A 19690-nucleotide genomic window follows, 5' to 3' on the forward strand; every position below is an offset into this window, starting at 1 on the left:
CACGCGGACGGTGGACCCACGGGATGGTACCGGAAACTTTCACTGTCGTTGGAATAGACAGGAGAACAGTACGCTGCCCTCGCCAGGCCTCGCAGAATGGGGCGGTATGTTGACCCACACTCGGCTCCTGGTTCGATAGCGGCAACGGTTCCACCAGCACACAAGGCGTTCTAGCCTGGGTCCACCTGTTCAAAGACAAAAATCTGAGACAGTGATTGCACATCATGCTCAATATCTATAACATTTCTCGAAACAGCTGAAACCATTTCCGTTGTCTCTGCAGCACAGGATACTTCAGCTGCTTCTTCAACTCCTGAAGTTTCTTCTCTAGCTGTAATTGCTTCTGTGGTTACTTCTTGCTGCACTGGAGCTGCACAAAGTACATTTTCCTGTTGATTTTTTTTTTTTTCTTCTGCTACTAGCACCTGCTTCACTGCCTTCTGTGACAGAACTCTTTCCTTCCTCTGATAAAGCACCAGAGTCCGAGGTGAGGGTGCCTCCACCTTTGGTCTTTACTGATGCAGTTGCTACTATTCCTGTGAATTTCGCTTCAGTTGCTAGCTCTCTGCTTCCAACCTCTTTTTTCTTCTTCTCTTTTTTTTTTTTTTCTTCTTCTCGGGGGATCCACAGTTGACTCACTTTTCACAGTGTCATCCTCTGTTAACTCGGCCTTAGTGCGTTTTGATCCCAAAGTAAGCACATCTTCCTTGCCATTCTGCAAAGATCCTTCAGTTGCAGTTACAAGCGTGAAATCCTTCAGTTCATTACTTTCTGGAACATCAACTTCAACTTTCTTCCGTGCCTGCCCATCTCAAGGTATGGCTGGCATCTGCTACATCCATTTGGATGACATTCACTACCTTTTGATCAGGTGCTGAGACTTCAGCTACTCCCCTCTCCATAGATCTCTCAGCTACAGCTTGCTCTGTTGATGTTTTTAGGGCAGGGTCATCTTCTACTTCATTCATTGAAGGCCCCTCAATAACAACTGCATAAACATCTTGCATTTCCCTCTGCTCAGGAGCTTCAGTCCTGTCACCAATTACAGAGGCTTTATCAGAATTTACCTCAACACATGTCGCAAGGGAATCTGAAGTATCTTCTACCTCAGAGTTGAAACCGACCTCATTCTCCACATTCTGCAGGATCTCCTGTAGATCTGGCTGCTTGGTGGCTGCGGCTTCTGCTTCCATAATTCTTCTGACTGTTTTGAAAAGATCTCCTTATGCACCTTCTCAGGAGGAAATTTCACTTCCACATTGCGCCCTCCTTCTCTGCAAAGACCTTCACACCAGCCTTGAGGGCTGCCTTTTTATGGGGGCTTCTGTTTTCCTTTCCTTAAGAATAATATCACCTTCTGCTGTTTCTACAGAGGATGCCATTTTCTTTGCTTTGTGGAGTCCTCTGCATCAAACGTCTTTGCAAGAACCTCGCTCCACTCTTTCCTTGGCAATCTCTACCGCAGACTCTATATCCACCTTCTCTGCAAGAACTTCTGCTTCCACCTTCACATCTGGCTTCACTGTGATGGCCTCCACACAAACAGATGCATTTGATTCTTCTGCCTTTGTGAAAGGCTCCAAGTACTCCTTTAAGTCTGCTGTCCCAGCTTCCACACTCCTTGGGAGGAACTCCATTTCCACCTTTGGACACGGCCATCCGTTTCTTTTCTCCACACATGGATCTCAGTCTCTGCATTCTGCTTGTAGACCTCCACTTCCACCTTTCTTGTGGGCAAGTCTTCTTCTGCCGTCTCAGCACGGAGAGGTTCAAGTTTTTCATTTACCATTGCCTTTGCCTTTGCCTTTGCCTTTGCCTTTGCCTTTGCCTTTGCCTTTGCCTTGCCTTTGCCTTTGCCTTTGCCTTAGGTGCCTCAAACACAAAAACTTCGGCACAGGGAGGCTCAGCTTCCTTTTGCTGCTCCATCGGCCGCCCTATTCCCTTGGGTCACAGGTTCCTTTCCTCTCTGGTGCCCTTTGTAGTGCCTCACGGCTATCATCTCAGGGGTCCAAACGGCTCCCAACAGTTCTGCTAGCTGGTTTCGGCGTTTCACATTGCGCCCATCTGATTCCAGCCACCAACATTCTTTCCATATAGCTTCATCCTCGTTAGTATGAGGAAAGCATACTCAAAGTCTGTATAGATGTTTACAGTTCGTACACTGGCCAACCATAGTACTTGGGTGAGGGCCACTAATTCAGCTGTCTGAGCTGACGTTCCCGGATCCAAAGGACCTGCTTCAACTGTTTCATATCTCGCTAATCTCCTCCCATTCTGAACAAAGCTGCTTTCATCGGAGAATGAAATCTGGGCTTGGAGCTTTGTAAGGAGATCTCGACCCAACAAGGGGATGGGACACTCCGACATATTTAGGAATTGATGGGTCAGCGTTTGCCCCCAATCACGCATTCCATGGGTTGTAGAAAAGGTTTTACTTGACTGGTCCCTGTTGCCCCTGTAATTTTGATTGACTGCATGCTGATAGCTGTAGTTGCCACTGGAACTACCGAATTCTCCATAAAATTGACCACTTGGTTCCCTATTTACATCTGGGCCATGAGTTCAGGGGAACCCTAAAGTGAACCTGGTCCTCCCTATTGCTGGTTCTCAAAACTTTGCCAGCCCCATGAGTACTGGACCTCCTTGTCCGCTATTCCATCGGTCTGTATGATAGGAGTAGCGACTTTCACTGTTTCCTCTTCTTCCTCTGGTTCCTCTTCTTCCTCTGGTTCCTCTTCTTCCTTGGCTCGGTTCCCCTTGGTTCCAGTCTTCGCCCGTTCTCCTGTTTGGGCCATGCCTTTTCCAATGGCCTTCTCGCCTGCACCACGCACACTGGTTTCTTCCTAAACCAGTTCCGCGCTCTCTGCCTCTTCCTTCAGTTGCACGTCCTCTTCCCTCAGTTGCACGTCCTCTTCCCTTCCTCATTTCCTCTTCTCCTTGTTGCTTCTCCCCTATAGCCAGTGCCAACATATTCAATTTCTTCTTTCTGTACTTTTCTTGTTCCCTTTCCTTTTCCTCATCTCTATTATCATATACACGCTGAGCAGTTGCTATCGTCCACTCCAATGAATGGCCTTCTAAACCACCCTTCCTCAGTATTTTCTTGCGGATATCTGGGGTTGATTGGGCTATGAAGGTAGTTTTTAATAATATCTCATTATTCCCCTCCTCTGGATTTAGGGGTGTCCAGATTCGAAATGCCTCCTTCAGTCTTTCCAGGAACATGGCAGGACTTTCATCAGGCTTCTGGATAATTTCAGAAACTTTTGCCATATTGGTGGGCTTTCGTGCATCCCTAATGAGCCCTTGGATCAAAGTGCTCCTATAAGATTTGAGCTTCTGCCTGGCATCTGCCTCATTGTAATCCCAGTTGGGATCTGTGAGAGGATATTGAAGCAATCTTTCTCCCTCGTCTACTTTGTCGTCTGCCAGAAGGCGACGAGCCTCAGTACGTACTCTCTGCACTTCTTCGCTTGTTTGCAATGTCTGCTGGCAATCTTCCCAAGTAGGGGTAGTATTCAGGTCAGTGGTAGAAAGTGGGATATGCTGGAAAGTACTAGTTCTGGGCAGGGGTTCCCCTTCCCGTGGGGCAGGCCCAGGCGCATCCCATGCCTGGCGGAGCGGCATTAAATTAGACGTTATTCCCTTCACTCTTTCCATTTCTTCTTTTAGCATCTGATGCTCCTCATGTTTTAGCGCCCGCTCATATGTACTCAGGAAGGCTCTTAAATACTCCTCAGAGTCTTTACTTTTGATCTGAGCCAGCTTCAAAAGCCCTTCAGACACATCTGCAGCAGCCTGCCACCTCTTCATGATCTGCCTAGCCCTTTGGTAATTTACTGCAGTGTCCTCTGGGGTTCTGGCATGGATGCCAGGGGTACATGGCAAATCCTCTGGTTGTTGGTTTAACTCATGGGTGGGATACACACTTCTCTTAGGCGTTTGAAGAACTGCCTTGGGGTCTGTTGCCTCTGTCTCTCCTCCTTGTTCCTCTACTGCCCTTGGAGCCTGGCCTCGCGGCGATTGACTCGGTGGGGGTTGGAATGGAGCACTGGGAACATAAGGGGTTGTCTGCTGAACAATGTCTAAGTCTGTTCTGTCGAGATCACTTGCTACTTGCAACTGTGCTTTCTCTCCAGAGCATGGCATTATCTTCTTTTTGCATTGTTCCTTCGGGTTCTGGTCTATGCACCCTTTCCATATATTTACATATGGAATCTGATCCAAACGTGTTTGGATTACTGCTGCCCACAGTGGGTTCACTTTCACAGGATCAAAGGATCCTTCAGATGGCCATCCGGTGTCTAGTGTTGGCCAATCCACTTCACAAAGACTTCTCATCTTTTCCTTGTCTAGCTTGATATCATAGTTATTGCCTTTGTTAGCTAACTTCCAGTTGTTCAAAATGCACTGGAGCGGGGTCAGTGGGGTTGAAAAACCTCCCCCCATTTCCCGCGCCTTCAAACGTGCTTGCACACACACACTCGCACCCGGGGTTCGTGGCCTGGGCAGTCTCCTGCACACAGGAACCTCACTACTTGCCAGTCCCGTCTCTGCCAAGGCAGAGATCCACACTCAGTTTTGGGTTTCCTCTACGGTCCCCCACTCATACACTCTTTACAACCACACAGGCGCCTCACACACCACCTTCCCAACCTATCTCTGGTTCCCTTCTGGACGTTTCACCTACGTCCAACCCTTTTTCCTCCTTTGGGAGCAGCGTTGGGTCACGTCTTATACCTGTGCGTGCCCACTAGCCCTCTCCCAGTTTCTAAGACATCCAAGACGTCCTAGTTCCCTTTCCTCTTTTGAGAGCAGCGTTGGGTCACGTCTTATACCTGTGCGTGCCCACTAGCCCTCTCCCAGTTTCTAAGACATCCAAGACGTCCTAGTTCCCTTTCCTCTTTTGAGAGCAGCGTTGGGTCACGTCTTATACCTGTGCGTGCCCACTAGCCCTCTCCCAGTTTCTAAGACATCCAAGACGTCCTAGTTCCCTTCTGGGTGTTCAAAACGTCCACCCTTACCCTAGGGAGTGGCTTTCAGTTGTCTTATGGACTGATCGGGTCCACTCGTACAAACCTATACCACCTCCCAGAAGAATGATCAATTCTTCTTTCCCTATCCCCTCTCCCAGGGGGATTCCTTACTTACCCTTCCCGCGGGTTGCCCTTCAGCGCTGCTCCTTCTCCTGTTCCTTGTGTCTGTTCCTTCGCGGCAAGGCAGTGGCCACAGAAACGGCTTTCAGTTTCCCAGTCAAAGGTAGCCTGGCGTGCACAGAAACTTTCAAGTGTTTACAGCGACCACAAGCCAGACCAGAAAAGGCACAGACCTGCCTTCATGTCAGCATTCAACACTCAAAGAGCCCTGGCCCACCCAGGGACGCCAAATGTAAGACCATAATGGGCTCTTGAGCTCTTGAGTGGTGGATTCAGGAACACGAAGAGGCAAAACACCATGCAGGGTTCAGCAGGATTTATTTTGAGTTACATATGTAAAGCAAAAGGCACAATCCAAAAGTTGGACTGAGCACTGAGAGACTGGCGCGTACTGCTTATAAAGACAATACAGAAACCGAAAATAGAAACCGAAAATTGGCTCAAGGTTCACATGTTCCTTAGGAGTACAACCTCCCAAAGCCTCCCCAACTCGCTCTCCCCAGTCTGGGAATGTGTACCTGGCGAGCTTTGAATGTACTTGGCAGGCTTCCCAGAAATATAGCAACATCACCTAGCTTGTGAGCACACAGATCCGCTATTGTATGCTGAAGGTTGAACCTATTCATAAGGCATGTGTGTGTGCCTAATCAGCAAGAAAGCATAACTTCAATTAACCGGCAATAATACTTATTGCATTAGATAGGAAATACAAAAGCATAAATCAATAATACCCATGCAGGGGGATGAGTCTACTAACTAGGAAATACCTTACATCTTAATGGACTGAACATAATATTAATACAGTTGGCAGGAGCCAACTCCAGCTGCATTCCTCCTGTCTGCTCAGAAAGCGCATACATCCCGTCCAAGGCTGAGAGCCCCCCTTGCTCACACAACTCAGAGCTGCCCCTCTCCCAAAGACCCATAGGAACAATACACAAATATAAATCAATACATACCAATACATGTAATGAATACACAACTCCAACAAGCCTGATGCCTCCAGTATGATCAATCAACAAGACCAGCTCTTAAGCCCATTAAAGGCTAACCACAATTAACGGCACATTCCTTAAAAGGGGCTTTCCGTCCCCCTCTCTCGTGATGGTGTTTCTATGGTAACAGCCAAGGTGCTATTTCTGTATTAACAGGCCATTGTTTATCAAAACCTTGAAGCTGCTGGCTAGTTTTGGCTGATTTCCCAGAAATAGTTGAAGAAGCAACATTAGGCACATTCCTTTTCCAAGGTCTCTGCCTCTAAGAGACTGTCTCTCTTAATATTCAGCAATACAGAAAAATTATATTTTAAACAGGTTAGAAAAGCAATTAAGGCATTTATAATCAATATGGGATATTTAGCTATTTGAACTGTCCCCTTCATTAAGACCACAGCAGCGCCCGCTAACCTGGAACGCAAAATGTTAACCTGTAAGGAAAGTATTGTTAACCTGATGACTGCTGCCTTCAGGCGAAACTATACGGAGAGAAGTAGTATTAATTTGAGGGAGGGAGGGACGGCGGGTGAACCTGGAAGGAAAAAGACCAAAGGGGCCTGGCTGAAGGGCTCAGCCTCTTTTATTTGGCCATTGACCCCAGCCCCAGCCAACTGTCCATTCCCCTACCTGGCCGAGGGCGGGCCAAAGGCCAACCTAAGCAGGTGGGTGGCACCCGCCCAGGTAACCCCCGCTGGGTGCCGCAAACCCCGCCCACCTGTGGAAGGTTCAAATCCCTTTTGACCATAAACGTTAAAGTGTCTCCTTTTTCTAAGCCTCTCAGCTCAGCCTCTTCTACTCACAGGGTTTCTCTGAGGATAAAACAGGCTATAACCCTCCTAAAATCCCTGGATGAAGTGTCATGGGGAACGGATATTATACTGTTGAGTTTGAAACAACATAGGAGCAACAAGAAGTTCAATCTTTAATAGAATCAAACGTGTTAGTGCATGAAACATATCCCCAAATTATTTTAGGCCCATTATATAAAAGGATAAGAAGAGGGCATCTCTAAAAATACAGGTAAGTATCTGACTGTCCATTACAAACCACCCTGGAGAAAATAATTTACCGGTAATACATGGGAATTTACCACACACAGCCTGAAATTCTCAAGCCTGTCAATGTTTTCTCCTCAGAACTTCTGACAGAGGCTCTCAGAAGGGATTTTGTTACATGGAGGCCCAAAACCTGCATGGGGGGTTACTTTTCTGGGGTCAGCACGCAAATGCAATATAGTATAAGTCAGGAAGACCCCCCCCCAAAAAAAATGCCCCCCCACTTGTCTGAAGCCAGAAATATTGACCCTTCTAGAGGTCAGTAAGCAAGGTGGACTTAGAAACTCTTTCCATCATTGCCAAAGAACAGCCCCCCCCCAAATGCTTTCTGGGCTCTGGAGACTCTTGTGAGATCTCACACAGTCCCTTCCAACAGTTTTTCCTGGTCTCTTGTCCTCTTTCTATTTATTAATTTGTTTTGATGAAGGGCTCCAGCATGCAATCTGTACTCAACTAGCAAACAGGTCTCTTGGGATATGGAGATTTTGCTGAATTGCCACATAAACTGGCCAGTGCAGGTCTTGGGGGAGGAAAAGGGAATCTGAGAGCAGGATTGAGGCTGAGGAAGGTTTTAAGTGAGGCCCGTGCATAATTCTGATTTTATTCAGAAAAGATGATGGTATTGTCTCTGGAAATCTTAAGTTGGAGGCTGGAGATCTACATCAAAACAGGAATGGGGGGGGGAGGTAAATCATTTTCTCGCTTCTTTCCCCCTTTGCATTTCTCACACCTACAGAAATTGCTGATTTCCAAGGGGGAGAGGAAAGTTTGGAGACTGACAGGGGAACCAATTAATTAGTGTCATTTACAAAGCTGGCCTGAGAAGGGAGAGTTGCATCATGGTTGACACAAGGGATGGCCAATCACAGTTCTGCAAATATGGTTGCCCAAGTGCCTGTCAGCTCAGTCCTGTATGTCATGATGACCATGAATCTGCACCCTCAGTCAACAGAGTCTTAGGTTCGCTTTCCTGCTTATGTAAAAGAAGGGCTGGAGGGTCTCTCCTGAGAAGGAGGCTGCTGGGAATGTGTAGAGGAGGACTGCTGTATCTGCATCATAAAAGGACACCCGTCCCCCTTCACAGTTCAGGGTCACTCGGATCCTCTTGGGCTCCTCACGTGGAACAAAGTCTTTATGGGGGGAGCATAACCTGTACCCACCGCCCCACTTCCGCAAGTCCCAGATCCAACCCCAGATCCCTTCCCTAGGACCAAAAGAGAAAGCACCCTTCCTCTTCACAGACTTTCTGGCAACCCCCACCCCCCATCCATCCTCTCTTCTCACAATGACCTCCCAGAAATGTCTGCCTGATGTGAAACCCTCATGTCCCAGCACATAGGTAAGTGTGTCAAATCTCTCAGGGTTATTTGGCAGGTCCTGATAGACTTCTCCCTTTCTCACTCTCTTTCGATCCTTGGACAGGATGAGGAGGGGATGTGCTGTGTCTGGATCCAAAGTTACGTTTTCTGTGGGGGCAGAGGAGGAAAGAGAAGAGAAACGACGTCAACTGGGAAGCTGACTTTCTTTAGGCACATGACAGAAATAGCACCCCCTCTGAAATGAACAGGGACTCCATGGCTCTGCATTCGAGAGAGGGATGTCCATCAAGTTCTTATTAATGATTCTTGAAACATTTGCAGTTCTTTCAAGGGTTCACACATTATCTACATAGAACCTTTGCAATGGCCCTGTAAGTTAAGTCAATCTTACAATGCCCATTTTTCAGATGGGAAGACTGAGGCTGCGAGACAGTGGCTTATCTAAGGCCACCCCCCACCCCAACCATTCATGGCAGAAGGGAGTCAAACAGGGACTCCCTAATTCACATCTTAATCTTTTGCTCCACATCACATGAGAGACCATGCTGGACATGCCAGGTAAAACTTGAGGCTGGTGCTCTCACCCTCCTCCTTGTAACCATCATTCAAGTTTGTTACCTGTAAATATTTAATGTTATGTTATAGCCCATCCTTCCAGGTAGTTTATAAAAAGCAAGAAAGTGGTTAGGCTACCCCAACCCCCCTGTGTGAAATGTCCTGTTTGGGATTCTTGACAGTACATCATAGAGTTGGAAGGGACCCTAAGGGTCCTCTAGTCCAACCCCCTGCAATGCAGGAATCCGAACTAAAGTATCCATGACAGGAGGCCACCCAACCTCTGCTTAAAAACCTCCAAGGAAGGAGAGTCCACCACCTTCTGAGGGACTCAGTTCCATGTTCTGCAGTGCGGGCCTGTGGTCTGTTTCCCCCAGGCAAACTATGAGCAGTCAGCCAAGAACTAACTTGATTATCTCTTGTGGTTTGGTTAAAGCGATGCTTTTAAATTGACAACTATTACATCGTTGATATGGGTAGGTAGCCGTGTTGGTCTGCTATAGTCAAAACAAGTTGGTCTCTTTTTTTTTTTAACAGAATTTATTGGCATTTTCACAAAACAACATAAACCCAACCCCCACACCTACAAATATCAAAACAAATACAAATACACATACACATAATGTCAGGATTCTTCTTCTTTTCTGTATATCTTGCTATAGAAAAAAAAAAAAAATTCTAGTTCCGAATCTTGACACTTGACTTCCCCCGCCTGTGCACCTTCGGTTTTAATACAATACACTTTCTCCTTAACATCTTTTCTCTATAGAAGTTTAACTTAACTTGATATAGAAAGAAAAAACACCTTTGTCTTATCTTTTGCATTATAGCCTAAAACTTAACCAAATATTCTTAGAGCTAAACTTATTTCTTCTATCATTTAACATGCTGCTTTTAACTTAAATTCAATATCTCCTTACTTATTTAACATAAACTTATTTAACAAACTTCACACTCCGATTTCGGATACCATGGCAGACCATCTATGTTATACCATGATTAATTCAACCCACTCCCCTTTTGTCCATTGTCTTCTCCTGTCTTTCACCAGAACCGAATCCCCTATTGTATGCTTCTGAATGTCCACAGATCCAGGTTACAACCACAACAAACCCTGCATCGAGCTCCAAGATGTTCATCCTCTGCGTTCTGAGCTTCTCCGTAGCTTTGTACCAAAATTCTTCTTCTTGTAGAAATCTTAATTCTCTGTCCCTCGACCCCGAGCTGCCACCTCGGAATCTAGATATTAAAAAACTTTCCGTTTCAGGGTTTCTGCCACCCCCTGAAAACAGTCCCTGTTCCAATCGGATTTGCTCTGCCATCTCAGACCATCCTTCCAGCACATCTTCCAGCTCTTTGCAAAAGTCTGTTTCCATTGAGTAGATTTTTTGGAAAGCCTCCTCTGTGGAATGCAGATTATTTCCATTTATAATCCCACACAAGACTCTTAATTTTCGATTAGTCAGCTCCAATTGAAAGACAGTGAGCTTTTCCTCTACCTCCCAGTCCTTCTGTGCCAGCATAAGCGCAAAGTCCAACATCTTCGGGGAAGGGAGGTGGGTATCAAATTACATTTCCTGTCTTTTTCCTCCTTTGTCTCAATTTTTTCCTGCGCAATTCCAAATCGCCGCCATTTCTTCCGAAGCCAGAGTATAAAGACCAAAACTTCAAATGGAGATATTTTTCCTCAATTAACCCCTGAGAGGGAATCTCTACAGAGTCAGTTTTCAAATTCCAAGTACTTTCAAATGATTAGTGTAGCAGCAGTCACTTAAAGAGTTAAGTCCTTCCACCACCCGAAGGGAGAGAGGCGGGCTGCCTTTTCTTTTGATCCCAGAGCTTTTCCCGAAGTACAAAGAGTCAGTCAATTACTCACAGCTTCTGGTTTCTTGGCAACTCCTTAATGACAGGTAGAACAGAGACGCTCCTCACGGACTTTGCCGCCGCATGTAAACATCCCGGTTGGGGCATGTCCCCCTAGAGCCCGACTCCGTGGTCCCTTCACCCCCACTCCCCCCTTACAGGGGGCGCGGGGGAAGGGTTCGGAGCACAGCGGGCATAGCCGGGGAGCCCAGGGCGCGGGACGCTCTTCCCGCGCCCCAACCAGAGCCCTGCATGCGGCTGCAGGGCTCCTAACCCCCGGGATGAACTGGGTGCCTCGCCACCGAAGCAACCCAGGACCATCCGCGATGGCGCCAGCCGCCGGAAGTCAAAACAAGTTGGTCTCTAACTTAGTTGGTCTCTAAGGTGCTACTGGAAGGAATTTTTTATTTTATTTTTTATTTTTATTTTATCATCAGCTTTCTTTTTCTATGAATTTTGTTAATGCACTTATTGTTGCAATCTCAAGATGAAGGGAAATATATATATATATATATAAATCTTTATTAAACCAAACCCAGTAAAACCTAGGAAGTGCCATTCCCACCCGTCACCTTCAATGCAAAGACTCCATCCTGGCTCCCGAGACCTGATTGGATACATGACTTGTCTTTTTCTTTACTGTTCCTCCCATTTATTCATGAGAAGCCCATTTAAAAATTGTTCAGGCTGGTGGACATTAAAAAGATCCTCCCTCCCCCCGGGTTATGGAAAATTAGACAAGCAATTTCTTCTTAAAGACACACATTTGTACAGTGGCCTTAGGAGATTGTGTGTGATGTTGTGAATGCTGCTATTAGTAAAATAAAAAAATAAAATGTAAAGGGTTTTTTTCTAGTTTATTGTTGTATTGATGAGCCTTTATGTATCTTACTCACTGCTGTTGTCCAAAAGAATCCCAGAATATAATTTTAAAGGTAAGTAAGAGTTTCCTTTATGCCGCCATCTGCTGCACCTGTTCCAGCTCTCATGATTCCCTTTTTGTGGTGTCCAGGATCAGGCCACACTGGACTTCTGTCTTCCCGTTGAGCCTTTCCCCCAGGTCTGTAATTCTGTCCTGCTCTTTTAAGTTTACTCAAGTTTCTCTAGTCTGCCATCATGTTTAAGCAGAGAAGTAATGTCTCCCCTCCAATGCAAAAGATGAGAGAAGACCCCCATCTTGCAGGGAAGCCGGACCCCTGGAATTCACACTCAGGCAGCCCCTGCCTCCTTGCCACTGACACCAGTTTACCCTCTAGCCCGCAAAGGTTGTTGCAGCCATTTTCTGTGTTACAGTATTTGTGTTCATACATTTCCCACTCTTACACCTTACTCTTCCATAAACTCTCCTAAAAGGGGTGGGGATCTTGTATGGCTCCAAGGGATATTTTCCCCTCATGTGCCAAGAGCATTTGGCTTCACACCACCCCTGTGTCTTATTGAGGTTTGACACAGAAAAGCCAGCCATCCTGGGCTGGGGGCTTCCTAAGAGTCTGCAGGCTCAGGCCAAGAGCCCATCTGGCCTAGCATGCTGCTCTCACGGAACAGATGCCTCTGGGAAGTCAGCGGAAAGAAGGCACGAATGGAAGAGCTGCAGTGGCCTGGTCTTTTGAGAAGCAGATTTCATCTCTCCCGAATTTGTGCCTGGGGAAATGGCTGGGGAAACCCAGCCAGATGGGCAGGGTATAAATAGTAAATTATTATTATTATTATTATTAAATGTACCTTTTTGCAGCTCAAGTCCATGTTCCACAGTGTCTGGAAGAGAAAAGGGAACAAAGATTTAGCATCACACCATCATTTAGACAACAAACCTGGCAACAACAATATGAGCTCATGAGATTGTAGCCAGGTATTGTGGACTACAAGTCCCATCATCCTTAACCACTGGCCATTCTAGCTGGAGATTCCAGAGCCCAGCAAGAAAGGTTTACTATCCGCTTTCAGTTGCCTAAGTAAAATCAGATGTGAATCATCTACATATGAAAGTGTGGCTTTTAGATATTGGAAAAAGTATAAACAAATAAACCATCCATTTTCCTGGCATGGCTAATATTCCGTATGAACAATTCTAAACATACAGTATAAAATATTTCAGCCCTTCTTTACTACCTCTGAATTTCTTTGTGACACCCTCCAGAAAGGGATTCACATCACAGAAGTCCCAGATCTTCCACTTCAGGGCTGGAGGAAAAGCCACAGGAGGATCCTCTAAGTTCTCCTTTGTCTGAATCCTGGGAGGAGAAGAACAGAGTCAAGCCAACATCCTTCCAATGCAAGGAGCTTTCTAAGGAGACAGATGTCTCATTATGATGATAAAGGCATGATGGATATTTCATGAAGACTTGGGAGCAGGGCTTTTCCTTTGGCAAAAAGGAGCATCTAGAGAGTGCCTAACAATTTGAAGGAAAACCTACATGCACCTGCTCTCAAAATATGCTGAAGGAAATATAAGAATATGAGATTGCATATACAGTATCAGCTTCTTTATCTTCAAGTTAATTTTTTTTAGAGAAGTGAGCAATACAAGGGTCCTTATGTGGAGATTTTAGGACTACCGTGCTACCTCGGGTTACAGACACTTCAGGTTACAGACGCTTCAGGTTACAGACTCCGCTAACCCAGAAATAGTACCTCGGGTTAAGAACTTTGCTTCAGGATGAGAACAGAAATCGTGCTCTGGCAGCGCGGCGACAGCGGGAGGCCCCATTAGCTAAAGTGGTGCTTCAGGTTAAGAACAGTTTCAGGTTAAGAACGGACCTACAGAACGAATTAAGTTCTTAACCAGAGGTACCACCAGTTTTAGTAAAGCATTTCAAGTGATTAATGAGCAAAACATATTGATCTGGTACGTGCATTTCTGAAATATAAGGAAGTTCAGAATGCTTTAGAATGGCTTTTGCAATTAACATTATAAATATATTTTAGCATAGTATCTATATTTTAAAAATGGAGAAAATATTAGCATTTAAAGCAGTATTTTCTAAACATGGAAGATTTTCAAAATTAATGAATGTTGGAATATGTTGCAGTTGTTTGGGGGAAAGGCTCTCAGTGGCTGCTATTCACGATGGCTGGGTCAAAGGCAGTGGTGCCTCTGAAGTCCAGTTGCTGAAACCACAGGAGCTGAGTGTCCTCTGGGGCTCAGATCCTGCCCATGGTTTTCCCACTGGTATCTAATTAGTCACTGTGAAACAGGATGCTGCTGAACTAGATGGGCCACTGGCCAGATCCAGCAGGTCCCTTTCTCATGTTTTTATGGCTGAGGAAGAACATGCAGGAGCCTGAAATACACTGGATATTTAAGGGTAAGTTACAGTGAAGATATTTACAAGCACCTTTGGAATGTCCCCCTTTTCTGTATCAATTGCAGAGTAAATGAATCTATTACAGAAAAAGGCCTTCAGAAATATGCAGTGGGAATGGCTTCCTGTCTGAGAGTGTAGATGGGACCAATAGCTACCACAAAAATGTGTCCTTATTTTTGTCTGAATTTGTCCTAAATTATCTCTGGAAGGAGGAACTGGAGAGTGAGTTCCTCACCTGTTAAACAGGAACATTCATAGCATCAGAATAAGGCAGGGATTTCCCATCACTTACCTCTGCAAGAAGCTTACGATATCCTTGGAGGGAAAGAAAGAAAGAATTCAGTGGAGCCAGTTCTACTGTTGTTGTTATCAATTTTGTACGCCACCCTTATACTCACACATCTCTGGGCGGTTCATGAGATAAAATCACAATATAAAAACATAAAATTCATAATATGGGAAAGAGCAACCAAATAATCCAAACTGTCTTCAGAGGCAGCCCCATGTAGAACCCTTAAGCTGTGTACCCACACCGTCAGAGGAAGTGTAACTCCATCATGAGCAGGCCATCTTCCAGCCATTCGGTCGATGGAACCACCCACTAACAGCGCCTCAGTCTTATCTGGATTGAGCTTCAGTTTGTTGGCTCTCATCCAGTTCATTACTGAAGGAAGACACTGGTCCAGAAGCACTTCCACTGCCTCACCTGCAGATGTAAAGGAGAGTCGCCAGCATATTGCTGACAAGGTGCCCCAAACCTCCGGATGACGCAAATCAGTTACCAATACTACGCAGCTGAGCACCACTTGCAGGGAAACAGAAGTGGGCAGAGAGCTACTGGTTATTTAGGCTTCCAGACACCTCTGGTTGGCCAATTACGAGAACACAATGCTGGACTGAAGGGGCCTGTGGATCTAGCAGCACCCCTTTTGTGACCCCAGGCCTTTCACCCTGCATGTACCAATTGTTTCCTTGACAGCAGCTTTTTTTATTTATTTTTTTTACTGTAGTTTGAAACAGCACACTCCACCCTCTCGCATCAAAACCAGGCCTCACCTGCAGGAGTTCAGTCGCTGGTTCCTGAAGTTTCTCCTCCATCTCCTGGATGAGGCTGTCAAGAGTGGAGAGTTCCCTGGAGAGTCTGGCGAGGTGCTCCTCCCTATTTGCTGCAATCTCCTTCTCCACCTCTTCCAACTGCGCCAAAAGAAGTTTCTCTTGTTCTTCCAGAAACTGGTGCAGTTGCCTGAACTCAGCCACCATCTTTTCCCTCTCTGCATCTGTTTGTTCCTGCAGCAAAGAGATTAAAATAAGAGAACAGTGGGCCAATATCAGGCATCTAGTCTGCTGTTGCAGGAGGAAGAGGGCCAGGGGTCAGCAAACTTTTTCAGCAGGGGGCCGGTCCACTGTCATTCAGACCTTGGGGGGGGGGGGCGAACTATATTTTTTTGGGGAAAGAAAATATGAACGAATTCCTATGCCCCACAAATAACCCAGAAACACATTTTAAATAAAAGGACACATTCTATGCATGTAAAAACACACTGATTCCTGGATCATCAGCCGGCTGGATTTAGAAGGTGATTGGGCCGGATCTGGTCCCCGAGCCTTAGTTTGCCTACCCATGAGTTATCCAAATTGCCCTGGAAGGGCATGCCTGACATTTTAGAGAGATTACGCCAATATTCAGCAGGGAAAGAGCTTCATAAGTACAAGCCCACTCTCTCCTTTAAATTGTCTTTCATGCTCTGTAGGAGATCAGACCATTGAAAAAGAAAACCCTTTCTGTATTTCATATTCATTCCCCCCTCCCATATTGATTCTAGACTGTAGCACTTTTTCACCTTAAAGTAACAATGATGCTTACAAGCAGGTCCTGGCTTTCCTTTTCTGTGTCTGCTTTAAATACTAGAATTTTCTCTCTCTCCTTCCTCACATTGTCTAGGCAGCTGCTGATCTGATTCTGAAAAGAGAACAAAATCCAAAATTGGGCTGCATTACCCATTGACAGGAAAGCTGAATCGTATGTTTGCTCCCTGCCCCACATCCCTGGGACTTTTTGCAGAGGTTCCCCTTTTTCATCCCAGAGGAGGCATAAATGGAGCTGCCCCATATCAGAGCTGAGAAACAAGTTGGTTTTGCTATTTATCCCCCACGCTGAGCACACCTCCAACATCACCCCCCTCCTTTTTATTAAATTAATCCTAGATGTTGCATTCTTTCCTACCAGAGGAGTTACTGCAGCATTCATTCAGGGGATCAGGGGGCACACTTTAATCCCTCAAAAGGAAAAAGAAATGTTTATTGTATAAAGTTTCTGAAGTTTAGTCTTATCAGGCTGGAGGATTCCTTTTGGGCTGCAAGTGGAGAGAATGCATTAAATTTTTTATTTTTTTTGCAAGCCCCTCTTGTCTGCAGCTATTCCACCCCCTAAGACAGACCCGCTGCCTTTTCCCACCTTGTACTCCTGGGACGCCTCCTCTAGAGGAACCACCTCGTGGCTTTTGTGCTCCTTAGATACATGACACAAGAAACAGATGGGGCTTTCGTCATCCTGGCAGAAGAGCTTCAGGGGCTCCTGGTGCTTCTCGCAGATCTTCCCCTTTCCTTCTGCCTCTTTTTTTTCGCCTAGAAGGCTGAATTTCTTAGTTATTTCTACAAAATTTGCCAGCTGCTGGTTTTTCGTGATGCTGCTTTGCTCAACCGTTTCCCTGCACTGAGGGCACGAAGCCTCTCCCTTGGATTTCTCCCAGTACTGGATCAGGCAGGATCGGCAGAAGTTGTGGCCGCACTCATGAATGATCACTGGATCCCTGAAATACTCCAGGCAGATGGGGCAAGTGGCTTCTTCGCAGAGATCCCGGACGGGACCCCCAGAAGCAGCCATGGTTGCTGCCTCGCCAGCAAGAGAGAGCGGGTTTCGTTTTATCTCTTTTACGTCTGGAAATGGGCGTGTTTCGTTTAGAGGAAATTCAGATGCAATCACTCAGGATCCCTTCTGCCTTGAAGTTGGCTGTAGCTCTAAGCCGCTTTGATAGGGAGGGTGGAAATATATATATTTCTATTTATTTTGAATGGAGTGCTCATCTTTGGTGCCTCGTTTAAGTAACCATTTCCCTGTGTGAGCTGGTGGAGTTGTGTTGTTGTTTTGTTTACACGCCAGTCTCTCAGACCACTTTGCAAGCTAATGAATGAATTGCCGCCGCCCCCGCCCCCGCCTCCGCCCTGTTCCATTCACAGCTTCTTTCTAGCCCTCCATCCCAGCGCCGATTTTTTAGTGAATCTTTTTGACAGAATCGCCGGCGTCTGATAATGTGCAGTAACCTCTGGAATCAACTCTGCAAACGGCCTTTGCAAACAGCTCCGCTAAATGGTATCCAGATATTTGCCAATCACACCGCAGGGCACCTGTTAACATCAGGTGATTTCAATTAGTCCTATTTTCTCAATGAATGCTGCCCTTTGTCAGTGAAATATCACAAAAAATAAATACTCATTAATGTACACATATCTAAATATATGAACCATGTTTCTGAAATAGTATGGGAGAGCCATATTGACTCTCCCAATGACCCCGAAATATTCCTCTGCAGTAAGGGAGAAAAATGGGGCAAGCCTTCCCATTGTCTTTTTGCTTCCAAATCCATTCTTAAGGGCATATTTGCATATGAATAGGGTTAGCCTGTAACCTGGATGCAGGAACTAAAGTATTAGTTATCTGAATCCAGGTATCTGAAGAAGTGTGCATGCACACGAAAGCTCATACCAAGAACTAACTTAGTTGGTCTCTAAGGTGCTACTGGAAGGAATTTAATTTATTTTTTATTTTGTTTTGACTATGGCAGACCAACGCGGCTATTTACTATCAGGAAGAATGGCCAAGCTGCCCATTGCTATCAGTGACCATTAACAGATATCCTGACTTCTGCTGAAGACTGACTCCTTCTGTGTAGTATGTCTGATATTTGGGGGGATTGGTCTTGTGTTACAGGTGGGCAGTTTCAAAAGTCTATATAGGGCCTTGCACACCATTGCCTCTGGGTTCTCCTCCCTCCTGCATGGGGTGAGTGGGGACCCTGTTGCAACAGTTCCTTTAATAAAGATCAGGCTTACTAGCTGCTTTGCTTCTCAATATCCTACCGGTAGGAAACATACGGAGTGATCTCCTGTTGCTCTGTCTCAGCTCCTGCCTACCTAGCAGTTCGAACGCACACCAGTGCAAGTAGATAAATAGATGTACTGCTGTGGCGGGACGGTAAACAGCGTTTCCATGCAGCCTGACTTCCGTCCCATTGCGCCAGAAGCGGTTTAGTCATGACCCAGAAAGCTGTCTGTGGACAAACACTGGATCCCTCGGCCTGAAAGCGAGATGAGCGCTGCAACCCCACAGTCGCCTTTGACTGGACTGAACTGTCCAGGGGTCCTTTACCTTTTTACCTTTACTTAAGGACTCTATACAGGCTATTGGATACCCCACAAGGGAAAGGGAGCTGTTTTCCTTATAACAACTTTATTCAGGGATAACATGAACCAAACAAGGGACTCCTTTGGGAAAGCTGCCTGGAGGAGGGACAAGAGGTGGGCTTACTCTCCCGACGGACCCAACAGCAAGCCAATCAGTGCTGTGTAGAAAGCTGGTCTGAGCAGGGAGAGTTGCACCATTACTGACGCAAGGGCTGGCCAATCTCTATCCTGGACATGTGGCTTCTCCCTGGAGAGAAAGAAGGGCTTGAGGGTCTCTCCTGAGAAGGTGGATGCTGGGAATGCATTGGGGATGGTCTTCTGGATCTGCATCATGAAAGGACAGATGAGAGTTCAGGGTCCCTTGGATCCTCCTGGGTTCCTCGCGCAGGGACAGAGCAGGGGCAACAGAAGGGAAGGAGGGGCTGTACTCACCTTCCCATTTCCCCACCTCTCAGACCCCATCCTCAGGACAAGGAGCGAGCTTGCCCTTCCTCTTCATAGACTTCCAATGCTCCTCACTCCCTGCAATGACCTCCCAGAAATGTCTGCCCGCTGATTCCCTCATGCCCCAGTACATGGGGACGTGTGTGTCTAATCTCTCAGGATGGTTGTGGAGATATTGATCCACATCTCCATCTCTGACACTCTTTTGATCCTCAAACAGGATGAGACACACAATCCAAAGTTGCCTGGATCCAAAGCTGTGTTTTCTGTGGGGGCAGACAAGGAAAGAACAGAAACAGCAGGAGCTCAGAGATGAACTTTTCTTTAGACCCATGACAGAAATTCATTCCCGCTCAATGCACTGCATTCAGGAGGCTCCACAAGTTCTCAATAATAATTCCTGAAACCATCTGTTCTTTCAAGTGTTCAAAGTACTTCAAGCACATTATCTGCATAGAATCCTTATATGGACCCTGTATGTTAAATCCCTGCCAAAGGTTAAAGGTAAAGGTAAAGGGACCCCTGACCATTAGGTCC

At 46.1% G+C, this 19690-nt stretch overlaps 2 protein-coding genes across 2 annotated transcripts in view; one reads left to right on the forward strand and one right to left on the reverse strand.

Moving 5' to 3' along the window:
* The window catches only part of LOC117042736 (E3 ubiquitin-protein ligase TRIM7-like), a 66382-nt gene extending 49222 nt beyond the window's left edge, over positions 1 to 17160 (reverse strand). The window contains exons 1-7 of the mRNA XM_033142361.1: positions 16704 to 17160; positions 16113 to 16208; positions 15305 to 15535; positions 14541 to 14563; positions 13053 to 13174; positions 12666 to 12698; positions 8124 to 8672 (exon numbers count right to left, since the gene is read on the reverse strand). Coding sequence (XP_032998252.1) covers positions 8152 to 8672; positions 12666 to 12698; positions 13053 to 13174; positions 14541 to 14563; positions 15305 to 15535; positions 16113 to 16208; positions 16704 to 17132 — 1455 coding nt within the window. The 5' untranslated portion in view covers positions 17133 to 17160 and the 3' untranslated portion in view covers positions 8124 to 8151. Of the gene's footprint in view, positions 8673 to 12665; positions 12699 to 13052; positions 13175 to 14540; positions 14564 to 15304; positions 15536 to 16112; positions 16209 to 16703 lie in introns of the transcript that reaches the window.
* The window catches only part of LOC117042631 (zinc finger protein 850-like), a 279120-nt gene that overhangs the window by 88235 nt on the left and 171195 nt on the right, over positions 1 to 19690 (forward strand). The gene's annotated exons all lie outside the window — the stretch shown is intronic.

This window comes from Lacerta agilis, chromosome 2 (genome assembly GCF_009819535.1).
Source record: "Lacerta agilis isolate rLacAgi1 chromosome 2, rLacAgi1.pri, whole genome shotgun sequence".
Taxonomy (NCBI): Eukaryota; Metazoa; Chordata; class Lepidosauria; order Squamata; family Lacertidae; genus Lacerta; species Lacerta agilis.